The sequence below is a fragment of the Astatotilapia calliptera genome, chromosome 15 (genome assembly GCF_900246225.1).
Source record: "Astatotilapia calliptera chromosome 15, fAstCal1.2, whole genome shotgun sequence".
NCBI lineage: Eukaryota > Metazoa > Chordata > Actinopteri > Cichliformes > Cichlidae > Astatotilapia > Astatotilapia calliptera.
This window is the reverse complement of record NC_039316.1, coordinates 16,635,524-16,658,492: the sequence shown is the minus strand read 5'-3', so window position 1 is coordinate 16,658,492 and position 22,969 is coordinate 16,635,524. Positions and strand designations below refer to the sequence as shown.

The 22,969-nt window shown below is 38.2% G+C and overlaps 1 protein-coding gene across 1 annotated transcript in view; it reads left to right on the top strand.

Annotated features, from left to right (window-relative positions):
* The window catches only part of scara5 (scavenger receptor class A, member 5 (putative)), a 102,701-nt gene that overhangs the window by 55,594 nt on the left and 24,138 nt on the right, over positions 1–22,969 (top strand). The window contains exons 8-10 of the mRNA XM_026194496.1: positions 3,432–3,512; positions 9,380–9,487; positions 17,392–17,457. Of these exons, the coding sequence (XP_026050281.1) occupies positions 3,432–3,512; positions 9,380–9,487; positions 17,392–17,457 (255 nt within the window). The remainder of the gene's footprint in view (positions 1–3,431; positions 3,513–9,379; positions 9,488–17,391; positions 17,458–22,969) is intronic.

Below are 22,969 nucleotides of genomic sequence, written 5' to 3'. Positions count from 1 at the left end.
TAACCCAACCTAGAAAGGCAAAACTGTCTCAGTCATGTGAAAAACAAAGTTTTCACAAGACTATACAGTGAAATAATCGTTTATAACATCTTTTTAAGATTGCTTTAGTTCATTGCCATTGCAGCATCAGTTTATGCAAAGCTCTCTGAAGGTCCTGCTATCCCTATTTTCAGAGTGGAGATCTGGACTGTGGGCCATTGCAACAACTTGATCCTTTTCCTCTTTCAGTCATTTTGTTGGCGATCATTGTCCTGTTGCTGGTGTCGGACAGTTGGACTCACATTTTACTCTGGAATTCTTTGGCATGTAGAGGAGTTCAAGATTGACTCAATGACTGTATCCAGGTCCTGGTCATGTGGTTGCACAACAAGCCCAAATCTTCCCCTCTCCACCACCATGCTGACATGAACTATGTGCTTATAGGCTGTGTGCTAGCCATAGTGGATCTTCACTTTGAGTTTGTTCTGGTAACACTTCCAAATCCGCCTTAATTTTACTTAATTTTACTGTCATGAACTTTAACATTTAACATGGTAACTGTGGCTTATAGTGTCTGAGACGTAGCTTCTGAGGTTTTAGCAGTTTCTCTGAACATTGCAAAGTCAGCATGCTGCTTCTTACCTTCAGTAACTCCAATGGAAGCAATAAGGTTGTAGTTTGTTTTTTTGGTTTTTTTTTTTTAAAAGGACTGTACTCTGGTTGCCTAAAGCTGAAGTAAGCGTTGGGTTGTCAGTATTTTGAAAAAAAAAATACATGTGTGTGTGGGTCCAAAGAAAAATTGTGGGATTAAAGAAAATTGCTAAGGAATTACTGACTGAGTGAACAGGGTATTATTTATGGCAAATCCAGCTCAGGATGTGTGCACAAAGGCTTTAATGGAAACCTTTTCTGACACATCACTTTCTAAAATATTTATGTACACTTGGTAGATTCAGTCCTTTGCCTAATTTAACAACTACTGCATTTAAATATAGTTTTTGTTACAGATCAGTTAGCCAATTTTTCATCATTCCAATTCATCATTTGGTCATCTGCCTGTCATGACTTTAAAATGCCTGATGTATTTTTATCAACTGTAATCAAGCCAATTTAATTTATGTCAGTTTTACAACTAATTTAATGGTGTCAAACTCATTTTGGTTCAGAGGCTGCACACAGTCCAGTTCAATCTAAAGTGCACCCGTCCAATTAAACTATTCCCTAATAACCTATTAAGAGGTTTAAGTACTTTTTAAAAACATTTACATTTCACATTCAGAAGGAAATTCAGACTCTCTTGAGATGGAAGTTCAAAATACATGTCCTTCTTGGCAATTTTCACAATTAAAAAGCCATAAAGTCGACTCTTTTGGCCACGTTTGACTTTGCTGCTTTTGGCACAGCTGATAATGATATTCTAATTAAGAGACTTAAGCTCTTAATATATTCGAGTATATCAAGAGCTTTTCAGTTGTTTCTTCTAATTTTGTTTCCACTCTTGTAACTTTACTTTGTGGTGTGCCCCAAGGTACGGTTCTGAGGTCTGTCTTGTTTGCTTTGTATATGCGTCCACTTGGACACATCCTGAATACCTCTGAAGGCATCTCATTGTTACACAGATAATAGTTGTACATTTAATTTAAACCCCAGAATGTAGCCAAATTTTCTGTCCTCAGGACTGCATCCATGTTATAAAGAACAGGATGGAAGCCAAACATCTGTCTTTAAATACTAACATAAGAACGAAGGTTCTTATCTGTGCCCCTGACAACTTCATTTCCACACTTATTGAGAATTTTGGACGCATTTCATGTTCAGTTCTCCTGACTGTGAGAAATTTGGGTGTTACTTTTGATCAGGCATTGAGTTTTGATAAGAATGTTGGCTGTATTATATAAATGTGTTTTTATCATCTGCAGAACATTGGCAGTATTAAGTATATTCTGATTACACATACTTTTATTTCATCATGCCCTTATTATTGTGATTCATTATTCCTATGCCTGCAAAAATCATCCCTGGATCACTTACAAATAGTACAGAATGCTGCTGCAAGTCTTCTCATCAGGTGCACCAAAAGCTTCCATGTGACACTGATTCTGACCTCTTTATGTTAAAGTTTAGGATTCAGTTTAAGATTTCGAGGATCACATTCAGATCTGTCCCTATATTAGTGATCTACTACATCTATAAGTAACTACTAGGTTATTCAGTGCTTGTTGCTTGTACAAAGGTCCAGGTTAAGGACAAAAAACAGAATGCAGGTTTGTGATTGTGACTCCCAGGTTGTGGAACTCTCTCTCATTGGACCTAAACTTCTTTTTAAAGGTATCGACGGTGTCCACAGATCGTAAGAGTAACTTGTGAAGGCTTGCTTTTATTTAGTTTTATCCATTTATACTGTTTTAATTGTTGTATTTTATTTTATATAGCAATTTGTCATAATTGGGAGACAAAAATACAAAATCCTCAAAAGTTGAGGATTTTTTGACCGTGTTTTTGCAGCTTATACCTATTCTTTAAATCAGAAATCTGCAAATTAGAGTCATGAAGGATCAGAACCACAGGACACTAACAGGTCCTCAGATTTCTCAGCTTTCCCACAAGCCAAGTTCTGGTCCACATTGTTTAACATGTGGTTTTCATTGTAGCCATATCTCTCCTCTCGCTCTCCTTCTCTCTTTATTTGACTTTTCTCACTCAGTCTCTGGAGTCGTCCAAGTATAACAAATGCTTGGACCGAAGCCCTAGCCCAGTTGTAAGACCCACTTTGGCCTTCATTTGCCAGATATGTCACTTTTTGTGTGTGATAGGCTCTGTAATAAATATAAATATAGTTTTGTGACATGAATAAAGTTATTATCTGCCTGCATTAAAGGTCTGGTTCCATGTATTAACTTCTCAAGGGATAATCTACATGTTCCTCATCCAACATGCTAGATAATAATAATGAAGGCACCATAAAGCATACTTTTAATGTATAATTAACCCTAATGCACTTTCTATAAATCAAAAAGCTCTTATTTAATCTCCAAGAAAAGATATTTCCTCAGCAGGTCATCAATAAAAAAGTTATTTGTAGCCTTTTTCAGACCTCAAGATAACAGGTGACTTATTTTCATTCAAAGTTCTGTTATATCTTTTAGTAAAGCAACAGAAACATCACATGTAGACACAACATGAAAAGCAATATTTATATTACTTAAATCTATGTTTCTGACTCAACATCATTACAAAACAGTTCTGTTTTAAATGGGATTATCTTTGTTTGCATAATAACATAAACATAAAATCACTAACAAACTGAATATTTGTCTCTTTGTCAACATATTACTTAATTTTACATTTTAAAAAAGAGAGAAAAGCTTTAAAGAAGTATGCCTCCTATTGAAGACAAGTTGTCTTGCAGCATTCAAGTTATTTATTACAATTTTTTTTTCTTCTTTATACAGGACCTCCAGGGCCTAAGGGAGAGAAAGGGGACACTGGAGAATTGGGCCCCCCTGGGGTTCCTGGTTTGACTGGCTTGAGAGGTGAGTATGACCAGTCATTTATTGAGAAACATTTCATAGTGAAGTTTTCAATTACTGCTCCAATAGAAAATTAGCGGATTAGTTGGGCAGCACGGTGGCACGGTGGTTAGCACTGTTGCCGCACAGCAAGAAGGTCCTGAGTTCAATTCCACCATCAGGCCGGGGTCTTTCTGTGTAGAGTTTGCATGTTCTCCCCGTGTTTGTGTGGGTTCTCTCCGGGTACTCCGGCTTCCTCCCACCGTCCAAAGACATGCAGCTTGTGGGGATAGGTTAATTGGATAATCCAAATTGCCACTAGGTGTGAATGGTTGTCTGTCCCTGTGTGTTAGTCCTGCGACAGACTGGTGGCCTGTCCAGGGTGTACCCTGCCTTTCGCCCTATGACAGCTGGGATAGGCTCCAGCGCCCCCCGCGACCCTGAAAAGGATAAGCGGAAGCGAATGGATGGATGGATGAATAGAAAATTAGTCCGTAAAAGGTGTCACAAATCCCATGACGATTAAATAACTTGATTCCAGAAAGTTGATTTTGTTTATTTGGATGTAGTGTTTTCAGTGGGAGAAAAGTTTGACTTCTTCAGGAGACTGAAGAAGTCAAACTGAAAAAGTCAATTGAAAACACATCCAGATGAACAGAATCCACTTTTTTGGGATTTCCTTACCTGGATGATTGAGCAGGCATCCAAACAACTTGATTCTAATGTTTTATTACTCTGGCCGTTTGGTGATTTTCCTACATTGTTTTTTATATCCTTTATATCCTTTTGTCTTGACCAGCTTTTCTCCACATAAGAAGTTTCTAACCTGAGTCAGATTGATAAACTCTCTCTAAAAGCACATATTGTATATTCATTTTGAACTGTTTAAGCATTTAAAATAGCAACTCAGAATGTGGTGATTTCAGGATGTTGAAAAACATTTAAACATGCCTGTGAACAAAAGCAGATAAAAAAAAAAACTGTTCCCTCATGAAGATATGTTGAAGTTTATTTTTATCTAGTTAAAATAAACTTATCTAGTCCTTATCTGTATTTTATCTAGATTAATCTTCCTTCAAGTAGAAGGTATAGAAATGTAAAAAATAGATGGATTTAATACTTCAAACCTTCATCCTGATCTGCTTAACTTGTGGGAGTTGATGTAGTTTCCCAGCTTTGGAAGACGCGTGCAAATTATCTGAACACAAAAAAGAAAGGAGGGTAAGGAAGGGTCTTGGCGTGAAGGTTCCACAAAAAAAGTTCCATATGATCTATAAAATATTGCTAAACTATATATGTGAATATCTCAAATTTAAGAGATACAAGACTTTTTTGGAATACCAGGATTTATGTTTGAGTGACACGAAAGATGAAAAATTAGACACTTTCTGTTTTTAAGCTCCCTCTGGTTATGTTACATGCAGTTGCATTCATAACACTATGAGTGGAAAGAATTAAAGGTCATATAAAGCTGCTTAAGAAAACAAAGTGCAGACTTTGGGTGGGGATTTATTTTTACACAGGGCCAGTGAGACGTGTCATCTGTCTTAGTCTTGCAGGTAATTCCCCCAAAAATACAGCTTAAACCATCATGCATTCACAGTGAGCAGCTCCAAAACATGACATGGCTATTTTTCATTGATATGGTGTGATACAAACAATAACATCATGATTCCAGATGTTCTGGGTCCCCCTTTCAGCCTGGTACCTCTTGAATCATCACCCCTCAGGTTGTCTCCTGTCATCATCCATCCACATTCCCTGGCTGAAAATGAACATTTCCAAGAAGCATTATCTTCCTGTTGAAAGGGGACCCCCCCCTCCCATCTCAGCCCATAGTTCCAGGAAAAAGTGAAAAAAAAAAAAAAGAATTGCTAACGTGAGTGTTTACAAAGGCCTAACATTTGTAAGAATCTAGCAAAGTGAATGGAACCAAACCCTCTGCAAGACCAAAGCAAAGACAGAAAAATGAAACCCCCAATGTTAACTTCAGTGAAAAAGGGCTTTTTAGAGGGGAGATGGTTTTTAATCAAAACAGTTAGTAGCAGTAAGTCCGTTTGGGTTCAGCTGTTTTTGTTTGACTCAATTAAAGCTATTTCCCTTAAATTCTTAACATTTCTAACAACCAAGAATTCCTGCAGGTCATACCAGACCACACCAAATAAGTCTAAGCAATCATAATACGATGTACAGCATAAAATGGAAAAACATATTAATTCAGATTTAATAGTCCAAAGACACAAAGACAGGATGAGAGCTTAGCGATACAGTCTGCAGGTGGTTTTCACTGAATATGGAAACTGGTCAACTGAGAAAATATACTACGCTACTACTATCCTGCTACATACAATTTTACACAATTTAATCTGTTATAGGAGTATGTGTTTTTGTCTTTTATTTATGTTCACATGCTTCTCAATGTTTGGTTTTGTTGATTAATCTAATATTGTATCAGCCTGTCAGACTATAGAGGAAAATTAGCTTGTGTGGCTAAATCTGACATATGTGCATGATGACTTTAAGTGCTTGTTAACATGCATATCCTTTTTTTTTTTTAAATAAATACAAACATAAAGAAACTTACAAAAGACTATGAAAATCCAACCTGAACAGACCAAAACAGTGTGGGAACATCTTCACCAATTAAAAGAGGACAGTTAACTTAACATGCAGTGTTTCTTACCGAAGCGGGCTCTTTGCATCCCTGAGGTCTAACAAATCTACTGAATACATTTTCTGCCTCCCGCTGTGTGAGTTTTGCTGACACGTTACTTCCTTCCTTCATGCGTTGCACCCACTGACTACTTGGACTACCAATTAGACAAGATGACTGTCAATCAGCCTTTGTTAATGTTAGCAGTAATAAAGCACAAAACAAAAACTACAGTTTAACTGTCATGAATGACAGTTTTGTATTTCAACAGATGGAGTGGTATATGGATTATTCTAGTTCCCAAAAAGAATGGTTTGCAAGTGACATAAACCTATATGTTATTAACAACAGAAAACAAATCAAATGTTTAAGCTAAGAAAATGTGCTGGGTTTTTTTATACCACTTCCTTACATGTTACTGCCATCAAATGGAAAGTGACATTTTTTTCTTAAAATTTTAGATTTACTCAAGCGAAACATTTAATATGTTATCCGTGTGAAATAAATACTTTCAGTATAACCTAAACCTGCCATTATCTCAAATTAGTTTTAAGAATAAAAATGAATAGCGGGAGTTTTATTCACAAACATTATTATCAAAAACAAAATATGTACAGTAAACTTAAGTCAACTTACAGCTTAAATTTTATTTTGAACAATTTCTGATTCATACTTTATGATTACTGTAGCACACACACAATCCTGAAAAACTAGAGATCATCTTGAGAAAATAGACAAACCAGTGGCCTATACATAAAATCATTGCTGTGTAGCACTTCTGGTGGTGAAAACGGGGAATTTTAATCATCTATTTCACCAAACACTCCTGAAACACACATTTTCTCCCTCCATACTATGAAAATAAATATTTTTTATGCATGTGACACAATCTGATGTCAAGTCTTTATGAATCCCATTACACACATTAGCTCTTTACAGGAACTTGGTGTCTTGTAAACTGAAGCTTCCCATAACCTTGAATCTTGGTTCAGTTCTGCTTTTCTTGTTTTGGGCATAGGGGACAAACTGCATTTGACATTGTGTTGAAATGTTAAAACACTTTGAGGACTCCATGTACAACACAACGTGAAATACGTTTACTTGTATGTTGGTGCGTCTCTTATAAATCCAAGTTATATATCTTTTTACTGTGTTTACCAAGAAGAAAGTCAACCACACAAGCTTACAGGTCCAATTCTGAGGCTGTTCTTCCACTAAGAGAATGTTAATTCTGATAAATACTTTCGCTTCTTCAGTCAGATGCAGTACTTTCTAACTGTAAATGTATTAAAAATACGTGAAAAAATATTTTTAAAAATTATTCACAAAGATTACTTAATATGAAGGCAATAGGCAGAGTGTTACAGGCATAGCCCTAAAGAATGTAGCCTCATGGGCAGTGTAGTCCGTGTTGCAGGGAGAATGGACTGCCATACCCGCTATGTGTCTGTGAGCGCGAGGAGGGAGAAAAGGGAGAGTCGAAAAGTACGAGCTGTCATCGAGCCGAAACGGGAGCTGGAAGCATGTAAATATAATAATAACCACTGCAGCCAAGAAGACTGCCTGACGAGCCCAGTTGTAAGTAAGCTATTAAGACTCGACTGTACACCGTGTTCGTGTTTTCCTCCGAAACAATAAGTTCCGTTGGAGCAGCCTTTCAACGCCTCTCTCTGTCTCTCGCAAGCAAAGTTGACCCAGACAACAAAGTAAAGCTAATTTTCGGCTACGAACCGACACAAACCCGACTTATTAGCCAGAGGTCCCTTTACTATGGTTCCGAGCCCCGGACCTGTTTTATATATGCGCAAAATAGTTTTCTATAGGAGATCGCTGCAAAACGTGCAGCCTTAACTAATGTCCACCCTACTGTTACTCATTTATATTAAGATTTAAAAATCTATTTGGTATTGGTATGGCGAATATCATTCAGTAATAGTAATAAATCACACAGCAATAGTACATTCATGTAGTTGTAAAAAGCTTGATAATATATTAAGTAATCCAAAGTATTCAGAATACGTTACTCTCATTGAGTAAAGTAACCTTCCCAACACTGCCTATTCTTCAAATTTTTTTTTTTTTTTTTTGCCTATTGTTCAAACTAATGACCTTAGCAATGTTAGTTTATGTTATCTGTTTATTTTATGTTGACTGTTGTTTCCAGTTCTAAAAAGAATAATCAATTCTAATAACCTAGATCTACACATTGTGTTTATATTGTGCTACATGGAGTTCTGTTGCTCCACTTGCACCGAAGCCAAAGGAATGTGTCATCACATCCAGCAGGACGCTTGACATGTGGAGCAGTCCAGTTGGACTCGCCTGCAGAACAAAAAGAACATTTCTGCCCTGGATCCCAATTATGATAGATAGCATTTTCCCAGTGGGTTTTTGAGTTGAACTGAGTTATATGGCCTCATCCATCATCGGTTTATTTTGCGTTTCTGGCTCTAATGCCTAATTATTTTATTCTTATTTCTGAACAGTCACAACGGTGTAATCAGAGCGTGTCAGAACACAGCGACATTTTAAAAAGATTTCTCTCACCTCAGCGGCGTAATCAATAACTCATTACCACACTAATTTTGAGACATTTCACTGTGCTTACTCTAAACAAATGTTCTCATTGTATGCCACAGGGTATGGAGTGGATATGTTTTAGGAGCAAAACAAAAGATGTTTTTCGTGTATTCCAGATGGTGGAACATGAGCAGGACTAATATTAACAGGACTTCCAAAACCTTAATACACTTTAAAGAATAATATAGAGTTTGTTTGCTGTGTTGGAATGACATAGATAGGACTGGGAGACCTGATGACTGGACCCTAACAGAAATTCAGTAATTGTTTATTTACACCATGGATCCACATTACAGCTAATGAAAACCATGATTAGATCAAGTATGTTCCAGTCTGGTTCAGTTAGTGTTGACACTCAGGCGATAAAATCTTCACTCCCCTCTAGAGTTTACAATTCTTTTCATCCTCATCCATTCTTCCACATCTTTTCTTTTTCCACATGAATTGCAGTACAGATCTGCAAGCTGAAGAATCAGTGTGTCATCAAATTTGCCTGTCTGTTGACTCAGTAGCTCCATTCTGGCTGCCAGTAACAGAAGAAAGTGTACAAAATAGTCCATATGAGTGGGGTCTCTGGCCTTTTTAGAATGGCAGTTGCAAAATACAGGCAGGTTTTGTTTTTTTGTTTTTTTTTCATGATTGTCTGTTTGTGTTTCAGGATTTACTGGAGAAAAAGGCAACCAGGGCCCTCGGGGAATGAAAGGGTCTGGTGGGGTTGATGGCATGCCGGGAGAAAGAGGAGACGTTGGACCTGCCGGGCCTAAAGGTACATTTGTGGTGCGAGTCGTGATACTAATAGTTTGGAGTTTAATACTAATTAACTTGGCCTGGTCTTATGAGCTCACTGATATTTATGCGTGCAAATATGAGAAAGCCAAGTACTGGAAAAGCAAGAGCATACAATACAGAGCTGCTAGAAGGTTGCCGTCCCTTCGCAGGTAACGGTGAGGGTCATATACCAGTCAGAAGGTCAATATATTGATATCACTGACTAATTCAATCTACGTATCAAAGTATCGAGTGGCACCTGATGCCCCCGTGTATGTGTTCAAGTACAGCAAAAAGGTGAATGTGTGGAAAAGGTCATTCCAAGCATGACACAGAAAGAAATCTAGGCAAGTATCAACAAATCAGAGAGAGAGATTCAAATCAAACAATTAGATGGTGACATTCAAATCCACCATACCTCATCACTTTTCATTGTTGTGTGTGAAGCAGCACTTACAAAAAGCACAAGTTACCACTTTCTACTTTCTTTGTCACTTACTTTGAAACTGGCTTGGCACTGCTCTCTCAAAACAGCTTTTAAAATCTGAATCATATCAACCGGGTTTAAAAACCCTGAGCATCCTGAAAATCTTCTCTGCAGATCTGTGTTTATTTTTGTTCCTATTTTTTTTTTAAAGCGAGTCAAAAGAAGTAGTTAATGCAAGAACAGCTAAATGGCACTCTTAGTCAAATGTGTACAGATCAACCAGCATAAGGTGTCTGCTTTTAAAAAGACATTGTTTGGAAGAAGATACATTTTCCTTCAATTTTATTGTAAAATTATTCCTATACAGTAAAAATTGTGGGCTTAGCAGGTTATTTCTGCTTCTTGCTCTCTGGTTAATCTGTTCGCTCTTGTGCAGAGAGAAAGAATTTTTTTTCATTACAACAACATAGAGTGTAATCTTTGCTTTAAAACTATGTAGGCAGTTGTGTGTTTGTGGAGCAACAGCAGTAGCCACATTAAAATAAGTTAGTCATACTCTCACACAGCAGCTCATCAGTACGGATGTCCTTTTTCTCCCTGTAGTCTTGTATAAATCACAAATTAATCTTAACAACACTTGCCTACTGAAAGACTCAGTCCTCAGATGACTCCATGACTTGTTGACCTTTATGTCACTGAAAAAGTTCCGTACCAGGATTTATCAGGAACACAACACTTCTTACATCACCAACAGGTGCTACTGTTTGCTTTTTGTCTTTAGCCATGGGAGCTATATTCGCTTATACTCTCCCATTTATTCAAGCAAAACACCTGTCTCTACTTATCTAATAGGTTTTCCATTCAATGAAATGCAAGAAATTATTGGATGTTACCAGAAACCGTGATTATCAACTAAACAGCTGGAAAGCAACAATATTTCTATATTATTAGCTCCAATGGAACAACTGTCAGAAAAAGAGAGGAAAACTTGTTGATGCGTGTGTACGTACTCATTTTCCAGTATGCACTAATCCAGCCAGTTTTTCTTACTGCCCCCATCCATCATGTTGTCATGACACAACCCCTCCAAATCTACCATGGAAATTAAGATCCAAGAAGCATGCACTTAAACAAATTTCAACCACATTCTGACACAGAAACCTGAATAACATATTTAAAGGTACTTTTGAATAGAACACACACACCTTTATCATTATAATAGGATCATATTTTATATGTGGCAAAATCCATAATGAAGAACTAATACTGTCTGACAACTCAGTATATCACTATATACAGTGTGGGGAATTTACCAGTAGTTTTCCATTCCACTCTGTAAATGTTTTTACATGTTTTCCACAATGTGAGAACAAGGATAAATGCCATCTTTAAACTTGGATAGTGTCCATTATGTTGTTATTTCTTATTTGCTGTCTTTATACTCTCTCATCATCTCTCTAAATCTACATAAACCCCATCGGGGGCTGGACAGCGCCAATGATAACAAACACACACTGAGATAAACACAGCTCTGAATTAATCATAGCCGTGACTAATATGATAAGGCACTGCAGTCTAAGAGTTTCTTGTGTGGACATGTCACTGTGTATGTATGCGTGTAATGTGTCTTTAGCCGACAGCTGTTGCCAATCAGATCGGGGTTTGGCTGAATTGTCCAGTGTTAAGTCCCACAGTCCAAATGTTGGCCGGTAGCTCTTGAAATCTTGGACCTGTTGTCTCCTGCACTTAGCTGTTATGACTCAACTCTCCCTTTTTTTAGACATTTTTACATAGTGTAAAATAATGTGCCTTTTCATGCTCATTTTATACAAATGTAAAAGACTGTTTTTATTGTGTTTACTAGAAGAAAGATGCTAAAGCACCAGGAGAATAAGATAAAATGAGACAAAAACCAAATATCTGGTGGCAGAAGGGTCATAGTGTGGGGTCTCCTAATAGACCCCATTGTTAGGACTAATTCCTGGTAGAAAATTCGAGTTTGAAAGCACCGGACACTTCATCAGCTTGAATTATACCACAATGCAACACAATAGTAATACGGATAATGGATATGCTCGATGGCAATCGAGGAGATCTACCTTCAGTTCTTTAAATCAAATTTATAATGAAGTAGGCCATATGAAGAGGATGCTAGGGAAAGGGCACATAATGCTGTTGTTACTCCTTAAGGCAGGAGTGGGGGAACTCCAGGCCTCAAGGGCCAGTGTCCTGTGTTTAGATATCACCCTGGGTCATCACACCTGAATCAAATGATTAGTTCATTACCAGGCATCTGGAGAACTTCAACACATGTTGAGGAGGTAATTTAGCCATTTAAAACAGCTGTGTTGGATCAAGGACACATCTAAAACCTGCAGGACACCGGCCCTCGAGGCCTGGAGTTCCCCGACTCCTGCCTTAAGTGCACACCAAAAGTATTAAAATGTAATGTAAAGATGTAAATAATCTCACGGGCGATCGTGGCTGAAGAGTTCGGAGTTCGCCTTGTTTTCGGAAAGATTCCCGGTTCGAGCCCTGGCTTGGACACTCTCGGTCCTTCGGCAAGACACTTCACCCGTTGCCTACTGGTGGTGGTCAGAGGGCCCAGTGGCGCCAGTGTCTGACAGCCTTGCCTCTGTCAGTGCGCCCCAGGGTGGCTGTGGCTACAATGTAGCTTGCTATCACCACTGTGTGAATGGGTGGATGACTGGATATGTAAAGCGCTTTGGGGTCCTTAGGGACTAGTAAAGCACTATACAAATACAGGCCATTTACCATTTAATCTTTGGTCAGAGGATGAAATCAGCAGTCATATCAGATTAGAACAATTCTTCCATTATTTGTTTTTCCATAGATTTCAGGAGTGCCACATCTCCTCATTATGTGATGTCTCTTTAATATAATGTATCTGTAGTGATAGCAGACATGTTCCACTACTGTTTTACTGTAAAAAGTGACTCTATGAAGAGTCCTTAAACATGGGTTTCACAAAAGCTGTTCTTATACATATAGCGTGTCATATTCTACCACTGCCTGTCACTCATGTCTTGAAAGTAGAGGGAATTATAATTTATTGCTAAACATGTCCTGTATTTTAATAGTATGACATAAGCCTGATTGAAGCCATTAGAAAAAAACTCACTTTACATCCATTATGACCAAGCAGGCGTGAAAAGATTGTCACCTACAAAAACTCTGGCATTGTCTGCATCATTTGATTGACAACTTAGTTATGTAGCGAGCAATACAAAACATCACACCAATAACCATTTTACACAGAAAAAACAAAAATTAAGGTAAAGTGAAGGACACAGGAAACTTCACATCTAGATCCCGGTAGTTTGTAGTAGTGTGTATTTCTGCTTTACGCGTCTGTGGTGCAGTTTCAGGTTTAACAGACCAGTGAAGGAGGAAGGCTTTGGAGAGACTCGGCTATGAATGGGGCCTCAGTATAAGACAGTCATCCAGGAGGGAGGAGGGAAAACAAAAAACTTGTAAAAACAGCACTGGGAAGTCTCATGGTTTTTTATAGATGAACGGTGGGAAGAATATATAGGGACTGCAGAAGGTGTTGGCTGTTCCTTTGGTTGTCAGATCAGTTGTGGTTGCTGACAGTGTTTTATGGTATTTCTGGGTGCGTAAAGCTGGACTTTTTTTAGCCACTGGGGGACAGTAAAAAACTGACAACTCTGAAGTGCTGTGACATTGTGAAGTGTTTACTGCTAACGTGTTAGCAAACTGTTTAACACACAAAGCAATTTTAGCAATTTGGCCCCTGGAGGGCAACTTCTTTCAACTCTACTTTGGTTCCTACCAACACTTACGGAAAACCGCTTGGGTCTTTAGTCTTATATTTTCCCTGTCTAGCTGATATTTGTCTTTGCTTTTTTTTTTTTTGCTGATATACCATACGTTTCTTTCCTTTCATGCTGGTGGAAAGAGGAAAAAAAATGTATACCACAAGGTTGACTTAAACTCGCATCCTGTTGCTCCCTTATGCTACTTTGCTAACTGTGCATCACATGGTTTATAAGGCTGACATAAGGGGCAGTCAGACATAATGCTTTTAACAGTCCGACATGTTACTGTAAGTTCACCGTACAACAAATGAGACTTCAGTCATACAAATGAAAAGAGTTTGAAGGTGCTTACTGTATATAACACCTTTCTCCTCAGTTGACCATTTAAAGTACTTTTTAATAAGACTCAACCACCTGAGCCACAGCCAACCCTGCACAACATTATGTCAGGGTCTCTTTAAGCCATGTTTGCTGGGATTATGGCATCTGTGCCTCTGTGAATTAACCTTATGGGAATACCCATATTATTTAAATGCATCATTGACTTGCACCTTAATCCACTGGCCAGTTGTCACTAGGCTTGAGAATTTTTCTGACATGAACATTTTAACATTTTTGACAAAAAAAAATGAAAACCACAATGGGTCACATTGAACATAAACATTATTAAAAGTCTAGAGCCATTACTTACTGGAATGCAGTGATAATGAATATACTGATCTTTAGTAGGTGTTGTGTAGCTGTGACAGTGGACCATATTGGTTTAGCACACTGGAATGCTTGAATTTGCTCATTACCACAAAATAGTAAATACAGCTGACGCTCATTTGTTTTTTATTAAAGGTATTTGTTCATAAGCCAAAAATATAAATTAAGAATTTACTTGCTGTTGGCACTAGATGAAAAGTGTGATGCTAATCAAAGTTATGACAGTTTATCCTGAGGGTTACCATAAATATTTGTACTAAGGCTTCAAATTACCTTACAAAATTCCCCTCATCTTACCCTTTGCTGCCTTTCAGGACCACCAGTATGCAAAATTTCTCAGTGAGGGTTTAAATCAGATGCATCTGTTGTCTCTTGTGGCTCAGCAGTAGCCCACCACTGTGTTTAGGTTTTCCCTGCAGTGTTATTTAGTTGTTAAGGATGTGGTCAGGATAGAAGTGACACTGAAGGCTGAGGACGTCACGTGGAGGGTGTGTATAAAGGGCTAGCTGCCCTGCTTAGACACACACACAGGCTGTAACGCATGTGGCTGAGGACCACCACAGCTTGCACCTACACTGTGGTCAAATTAAAGGTGGGATAAGTGCCCATTCAAAGCCGATCCTCTCGTTGCTTCATGACAAAAACAGACTTGTGGTTTTTAAACCTCATGGCTGAGAGTTAGCAACTGGCACTGAAACTGAAATGCTCTCCAACTTTGGATGGCTAATTCATGGGAATTTGTAATAACATTATATTTTGAAATGAAAACAAATAAGACATAGTCGTATCCAAGCTTCTGATTGGGGAGAGGTGTCGTGCGTAAATGTACTGTAATTTTACACAAACCACAAATGCAAGGATTTTTACTTGCAGTAATGTCGCTGTTTTGTATCCCATTAACTTTTCCATCCATGTTGTAATAGCCTAAGCAATTACCTTAAAAAGATTTTTGTCAGTGCATTTTCATTTTGTTTTTCAGCTCTTCTCTGCATTAATATTCACATATACACCACAATGTTTAGAATTTATTTAAGAAGAGGATTCAGGGCGTAGCCACATGTATGAGAAGTCAATTACAGGCCTCATGATTTAAGAGACATTAGCTAAAAATATACAAATGAGAGGAAATGATTGAGAAGTGAAGAAAAGGTTCAGATGTTTTAAGACTTCTCAGTGGTTGAGCTGCTCTCATCTCTGAGGGTTATGGCTCTTGGTCCTGCTTGTTTTTTCACCTCATTTCTGCCCCATTTTGTGCTACATTGCGGTTGGCACTGTGTGTAATTCAGTCTTGGTTGTGTTCAGTTTATGCATAGCTTGCTTCCCTTTTAACTTTAACCAGGATTTTATTGGATATTATGATACAGACAACTCTCCTTCCCTTTTCACTAAACCAAATTTTGACAAAAAACACTGAAAACGATTTGATTTGTTGTTACAATTTTTACAAGTTTCAGTTATTCATGATTAATCCCTAAACTCATATCCCTGGTTTCTGTTATTTTGTGTAAAGTAGGATGAAAATATGACAAATATCACTCAGTCTAACTGAACAAACAAAACTTAAGTATTTACTATCATTTCTATTCGTAATGACAAATTTACTAACATATTGGTTCTCTAAGAGATCAGTATAATGACTGAATTTACACGCTCAGTACGAAAGGGTGTAAAATTTAAGAAAATACCCCATGTTAGAATTTGATAATAGTAACACATCCCCTCTGCATTTAACAACAGTCTGTAAACATCTGGGAACTGAGGAGAACAGCTGGTGAACTTTTGGGGGAGGAATGAGTTCTCATACTTGTCTGATATCCGTTTCTAGCTGCACAACAATCTTAGGCCTTCTTTGTTATGTTTTTAGTTTCATGATGTGCCAAATGTTTTTAGTTGTCCTGGACTGCAGGGAGGCCACTTTATCACCAGGATTCTTCTGCTATGAAGCCATGCTGTTGTAGCTGCAGTATGAAGTTTAGCACTGTCTTGTTTAAATAACGCAAGGCCTGTTGTCTGAATTGGAGCACATATTGCCCTAACATCTGTATATACCTTTCAGCATTGCTGATGCCTTTCCAGGTGTTTAAGCTGCTAATTCCATAGACACTAATGCACAGCCATACTATCAAAGATGCAGGCTTTTGAACTGAGTGCACATAACAAGCCAGCTGGTCCCTTTCCTCTTTAGTCTGGAGGTTGCAGTCTCCATGTTTTCCCAAACAATTTCAGATCTTGATTCATTGACAGAAGAACAGTTTTCCACTTTGCCTCAGACCATTTTAAATGAGCTTTGGCCCCCAGAAGCCAGAGGCATCTGGATGATCTTCACATATGACTTCTTCGCATGAAGGAGCTTTAACCTGCATTTGTGGATGGCACAATGAGCTGTAATCAAAATGATTTCTGGAAGTGTTCCTGAGCCCACGCAGTGCTTTTCACTACAGATTCATGCCTGTTTTTAATGCAGTGCTGTTTGAGGGCTCAGAGGTCACAGGCATCCAATGATTGATTTTCAGCCTATTCCCTTATGTACAGAAATTTCTTCAGATTCTCAGAATCATTTGATGAATCATGTAAAGTAGATCCCGAGATAGTCAAAGTTGCAATTTTATATCATTCTTGTTCCACAATTTGTAGGTGCTGGGTTTTTTGTTTTTTCAGATTTTTGAACTTCTGCCCACTTTTACTTCTGAGAAACTCTGAGAACTCTACTCTGAGATGCAATTTTATACCCAATCATGGTGCTGACCTGTTACCAGTTAACCTTTTTTGTTGTAAAATGTTCCTCCAGCTGTTTCCTTTTAGTACCTCTTACTGTTCCAGCCTCCTTTTTTCCTTGATTTCATATTTTATCTAAATGTTCTATACTACATCGTGCTTAATCATCATGTACTGTGACATAAAACTCTTTAAAGTAATCATTATCGACATTGTCAGTAAATCAGTTGCCTCGTGCTGTTTTGTCCTCAGGTAACCGAGGAGAAAGGGGTTTCAAGGGAGAGAAGGGTGAACGGGGTGAGCGAGGAGACAGACCAGGTGAGAAAATGATGGCCAAGTCCAGTCCACAGTGTGCAAGGGACAATGTGTTATTTAGCTGTTTGTAGCTAATATTAAATAACCTAAAATGTTATATGTAATATCATTCTGCCTGTTTGTACCAACTCAAGTAATATAGCTGCAAAGAACCAATCCATACAGGTTCATTTTATCCTGATTTGTATAGTTTTTAAATGCATTTATAATATTTTTTGCACACTATCATACCAGTTTTACAAAAACATATTATACTCCTTCTGTTCTTCTACTCTCCTTCTTGATGAACAACTATGAGAATAACAAAAGTTGCAGACCTGCAACCGTTTTATTTGGCCCCAAAATAATAACATCCTTTAAGTGATTCCAAGTTCCTCTCTCTTTTTTCAGTAAGTTTCATTAATGTCTTATTGGCAGCAGTAACTGCAGCTTCAAAGTTATTAGATGACCACACATGCATGCAGGCAAACTACTACAGAAACAGTAAAAAAGGGAACATGGTCTGCTAAAAGATTCAACAGGCAAATTAAGTGTTTTATAGACATCACTGTGGACAGAATATTAGATGTACAGTAATCTACCCACTAATTAGTAGCATAACAAACTGCAGATTATTCCAATGAGACTTTTTTTCCACCATCTAATCCAGCAAAGTGTTTTTGGTTGCTTTGTTTTTAAATTAAGCACTTTACTTACTTTGATTTATATTCCTGTTGTTATGTTGATTAGCACGGTGGTTAGCACTGTTGCCGCACAGCAAGAAGGTCCTGAGTTCAATTCCACCATCAGGCCGGGGTCTTTCTGTGTGGAGTTTGCATGTTCTCCCCGTGTTTGCGTGGGTTCCCTCCGGGTACTCCGGCTTCCTCCCACCGTCCAAAAGACATGCAGCTTGTGGGGATAGGTTAATTGGATAATCCAAATTGCCACTAGGTGTGAATGTGAATGGTCGTCTGTCCTTGTGTGTTGGCCCTGCTACAGACTGGCAACCTGTCCAGGGTGTACCCTGCCTCTCGCCCTATGACAGCTGGGATAGCCTCCAGCGCCCCCCGCGACCCTGAAAAGGATAAGCGGAAGCGAATGGATGGATGTTGATTACTTGTAATTTAACCAAACTTTCAGACACAGAAATCAACAAGGTCAGTATGAAGCTGTAAGCCTTGACCAAGATCGATTCCTTCACCATGCATGCTGAAGGATATCTGGATGGAGATTAGTGTAGCAGTGCCCAACTGAGCTGATTCTATCCATATTTAACCTTTAAATGGTAAAATGGTAAATGGCCTGCATTTGTATAGCGCTTTACACTACATTCACCCATTCACACACACATTCACACACTGGTGATGGCAAGCTACATTGTAGCCCACAGCTGCCCTGGGGCGCACTGACAGAGGCGAGGCTGCCGGACACTGGCGCCACCGGGCCCTCTGACCACCACCAGTAGGCAAACATGGGGTTAGTATCTTGCCCAAGGATATTTGGCTTGGAGCAGCCTGGGATTGAACCACCGACTTTCTGGTTAGTGGCTGACCTGAAGATAAACAGACAGAGTTGTTCTATAATAATAATAATATAATTTTATTACAAATAATATAGTTTTATTACAAATGACGTTAACTTAAAGAGCCGGCAACGCCGTTTTACCAATAATGCCAAAGAAACAAAGGAAACACTGGCAGCAACAAAAGAAAAAGCTACCAAACAAATAAGGGAGACACTTCCAGGGTCCACAAGCCCATCTACTCACTAGGAGGCTGTCTGTCCAAAACCTAGCAGAAACTACATCACATCACACCACAGAGGGGAAGAACCCACCTTGCTCACAGCTCATCCCCAGCTTAAATAGCCTCAGAGGTGATTGCTGACTGGATTCAGGTGGCAAACGAGGCTTATCAAAAACAGCTGTCCTGGGGAGAGAGAGGAGAGGGAGAGAGACAGAGAGGGTAGGAGTGGCAAGAGAGGAGGAGGCGGAGAGAGTGGGCAAACACCCCACCCACACACACACTCCCACAGCCTCACAGGATGTAACAGCTACATATGGGGATCATTAGGTGATTCCAACCAGTATGTTGGTTCAAGAAGTGATCACAAATAGAAGGCCTAAGCAAGTTTTGCATTTACAGAAATGTTTAGCAAACTTCTGAATTATTTCATTTTTGTAAGAATGTACTTTGAATATTGTAATGTATCATTTCAAATTTTTGTACGTGTTTCACAGTCACAGGAATGAAAGTCTGAGTACCTCACATCTATCGGTGCGTGTGATCCAAAATCAACCATAAATTATGACGTGATAACTTTATGGCTTTCATTCATCTTTGGTTCATTTGATATCAATCACATAGAGCTGAACATGGTTTCAAAGGCTGGTAGGTGTGCATTTGTTTTTAATGTAATCTCACAGTGTACATCAAAAGGATTTCAAAATAAGTATAAGTCCTGTGGCGGTAACCTGAACTCGAATGCAAAACCACAAAGTAGAAAGAAAAAGGTCATTACATCTTTTTTCAATGCTTGTATTTTTCTTTCTTTTTTGCTTTACCATGACTGTTCTGCGTGTGCTGAGTGATGGGGTGGTGTTCATGTCAAATAATCCTGATCCCTTGACCACATGAATGCAGTTTCTGCCCATTACAGAGCCGTCAAAGATCAGTTCTTTCCTCACGTCATTTACGTGACGCGGATGTTTGATGTTTCAGAGAAGAAAAGACAGACTGAGCCCACATGCTGTTGGCTGTTAGAAATTTCAAATCATAACGTCGTTTGTATTTCTGTCACAACCGACTTATTGTTGGACGCGTGACTTCGATTGTTTTACACTTTAAAGCAAACAGTTCATACCTGTGTAATCACTTTCCAGAACAAGCAAAAGTTTGTGAGGAATTAGTGGGAAAACGGAGCGTTAGTCCACATGTGTTGGGTATTACCATAAAATGAACCTGCTGAAGAGTATGTTATGTCACTGACAGAATCAAATGCTTTCCTCGAAGCATGAGTGATTGTCTCTGAGTGAAAAAGAACAAATGGAGTCCAGATTGTATGTATTTCCAGCAAAATCTTATGTCCAAGAAGACAGATGAGATTTTTTTTTTCTACTGTATCTGAACAAAACAAATAAAAAGAGTAATGAGGCATGCCAGAAAGAAAAAAGGTAAAGAAAAGAAACAACTACTAGAAAAATAATAAACACATTAATTTAGTCTTGTACTGATGTTATATGAACAACATTCTCATGTATCTTGCTATTTATATAATGCACTGCGCCAGTCTTCCTGATTTTTGTAGTTAATTTTTTGTTTCTACTATATTTGTGAATGCAATGGTAATTTATCCAAATCCTGCATACTGCTGGGTGTTGACTGCATTGTTTACTCCTCATGCCAGCACCGTTGAACACATGCTGTGTTGTAATTGTTGTTTTGCCCATTAGGCTTTAAATTTTTTTTCTTTCTTGGTTGATTGACTACATTTAATTAGCATTGATTACATAAAGACATTGCATAAAGATCTCTTAGATTTACTGGGTTAATTAGGCTACATGCATAGATCCCAAACTTTGCCCAAAAAATGCCAGTGGGTTCTTGCAAATTCACAAACGTCTGGATTTAATAACCTCTTAATCAACAGGCTTTAAAAACAGTTTTTTTATCTTGTATGTATTGCTAGTATTGCATCCTAGCACAAAGTATTTGATTTTTTTACCTATGTTGTATATATTTTTGTGATCAGTTGATGGTAGTTGTGCTTATGTTTAAGACAATGTCCAGCTCAAATTGGTCTTACAACAGTTTGCTGTTGTCTACTTATTCCTGAACATGGAATTCCCTGTGTACCATCCATTTTTTGCAAGACGATTCATCTTTCCATCTCACATGTAGTGATTCGTGGCCATGTGCACAAAATTGTGGAGCAATTAATGTTGCTGCTGACACTAAATGTTTTTCATACTTGATTAAATTTTGTTTTGTTTTTTTAAATTTTGATCATTTTTAATTTAAAATTTTATTCATTAGAAATACATGGTTTCATTAGTTGGTAAATAGTAGATGGACTGATTGTTATCCTGCACTTTTCTGTTGTACTGGAGTCCTCAAAGTGCTTTAGGATAGATACATTAGGTTTGAGCAATAAAAACAATTTGATTATGGTAAGGGTAGAAAGGTTTAGACATTAAATCTACTGTTATGTTTACAAAAAGATCTTTAGGTTAAAATATGTCAGCTTTTTTTCCCCCATAACTTTTAACCAACTTTTTCTTAGTTAGTTAGCTGCCTCTTAACTGGCAATGACAGTCGCTCTATGAGCTGGCTGAAAATACGCCCCCAATGTAACATGAAAGAAAATGACAATTTTAAAAGGTATAGCACATTTTAAAAGGAAGGATATAAAGGAGTTTGGTTGTTTTTGCATTTTAGTGTAAAGCTACTTATTTTTAGATGTACTAAAGAAAATGTAAAATCTTGGTCTCTGTTTGATTGCTTGGTTTACACACTGTAAACTAGTGTTGAAAACAAACATTTTCAATACTGTTTTCTATGAATCTAAGTTCTACTGAAACCGATTATCATAAATAGAAATTTCTCACTTGTTTTGATTTTCAGTATTGAGGCGGTGAAAATGCCAAACATTTGCCTGTTACAAATCCTTTGAGATATTTTCCTATGGGCATGTAACATGTAACAAAATGTTCTTTTCATGTAGAGGTCATTGCCAACATTGATGTAATGTTTTTTTTCTTGACCTCACATATTACAACAGCCATAAAATCTGGCAGTTTGACAGCTGACCTCAGGACTCCAGCATTAAGTGTAGTTGTTTTATTGTTTGTTTTTCCTGTGCACATCAGCAGGTACAGAGATCCAAACATTAACGAGTTCAGATTTCTGACTCAGAAACGAGAAATTTGTGTGTGTCCTGGGACTTGAGCTCATGAGAAACCATGTAGTTGAATGTGAAAATCAACATGAAGGAAAGTTTTCATTTCTCGTCAGTGTGGCCTTCCAGTGTCAAGAAATGAGATAATCCAATATCAGAATGTACTTCTCCATCTAAAGCAATGGACAGTGCATAAGAGAGGCAAAGAAGAGAGTACAGGAAGGGTGGAGCGGGTGAGGAAACGATCAGCAAGAGTGAAAGGGATGTTTTACAAAAAAGATAAAGTTAGAGAGGCAAAGTTGAGAGGGTTTGAGTGATATTGGACATACTGGACAGAGGATGTTGAATATGGAGCTGGCAGGCAGAAGGAAACCAGTAAGGCCACAAAGAAGCATCAAGGAGGTATTGAAGGAGGATGTGCAGAGGGTTGGTGTGACAGGATGCAAGTAACAGGGTGAGCTAGAGGCAAATGATTAGCTGTGGTGACCCCTGAAGGGAGCAGCTGAAAGAAGATGTTATGAACAGATGGATCTAGTTAGCTGCTGTCTTGGAGCCATGTAGTTCGATCCAGTACAGATTCTTCCTGCCTGCCAGAAAAACATTAGTAATACTCTATCACTCCATGTTCTGGCCTTCATGT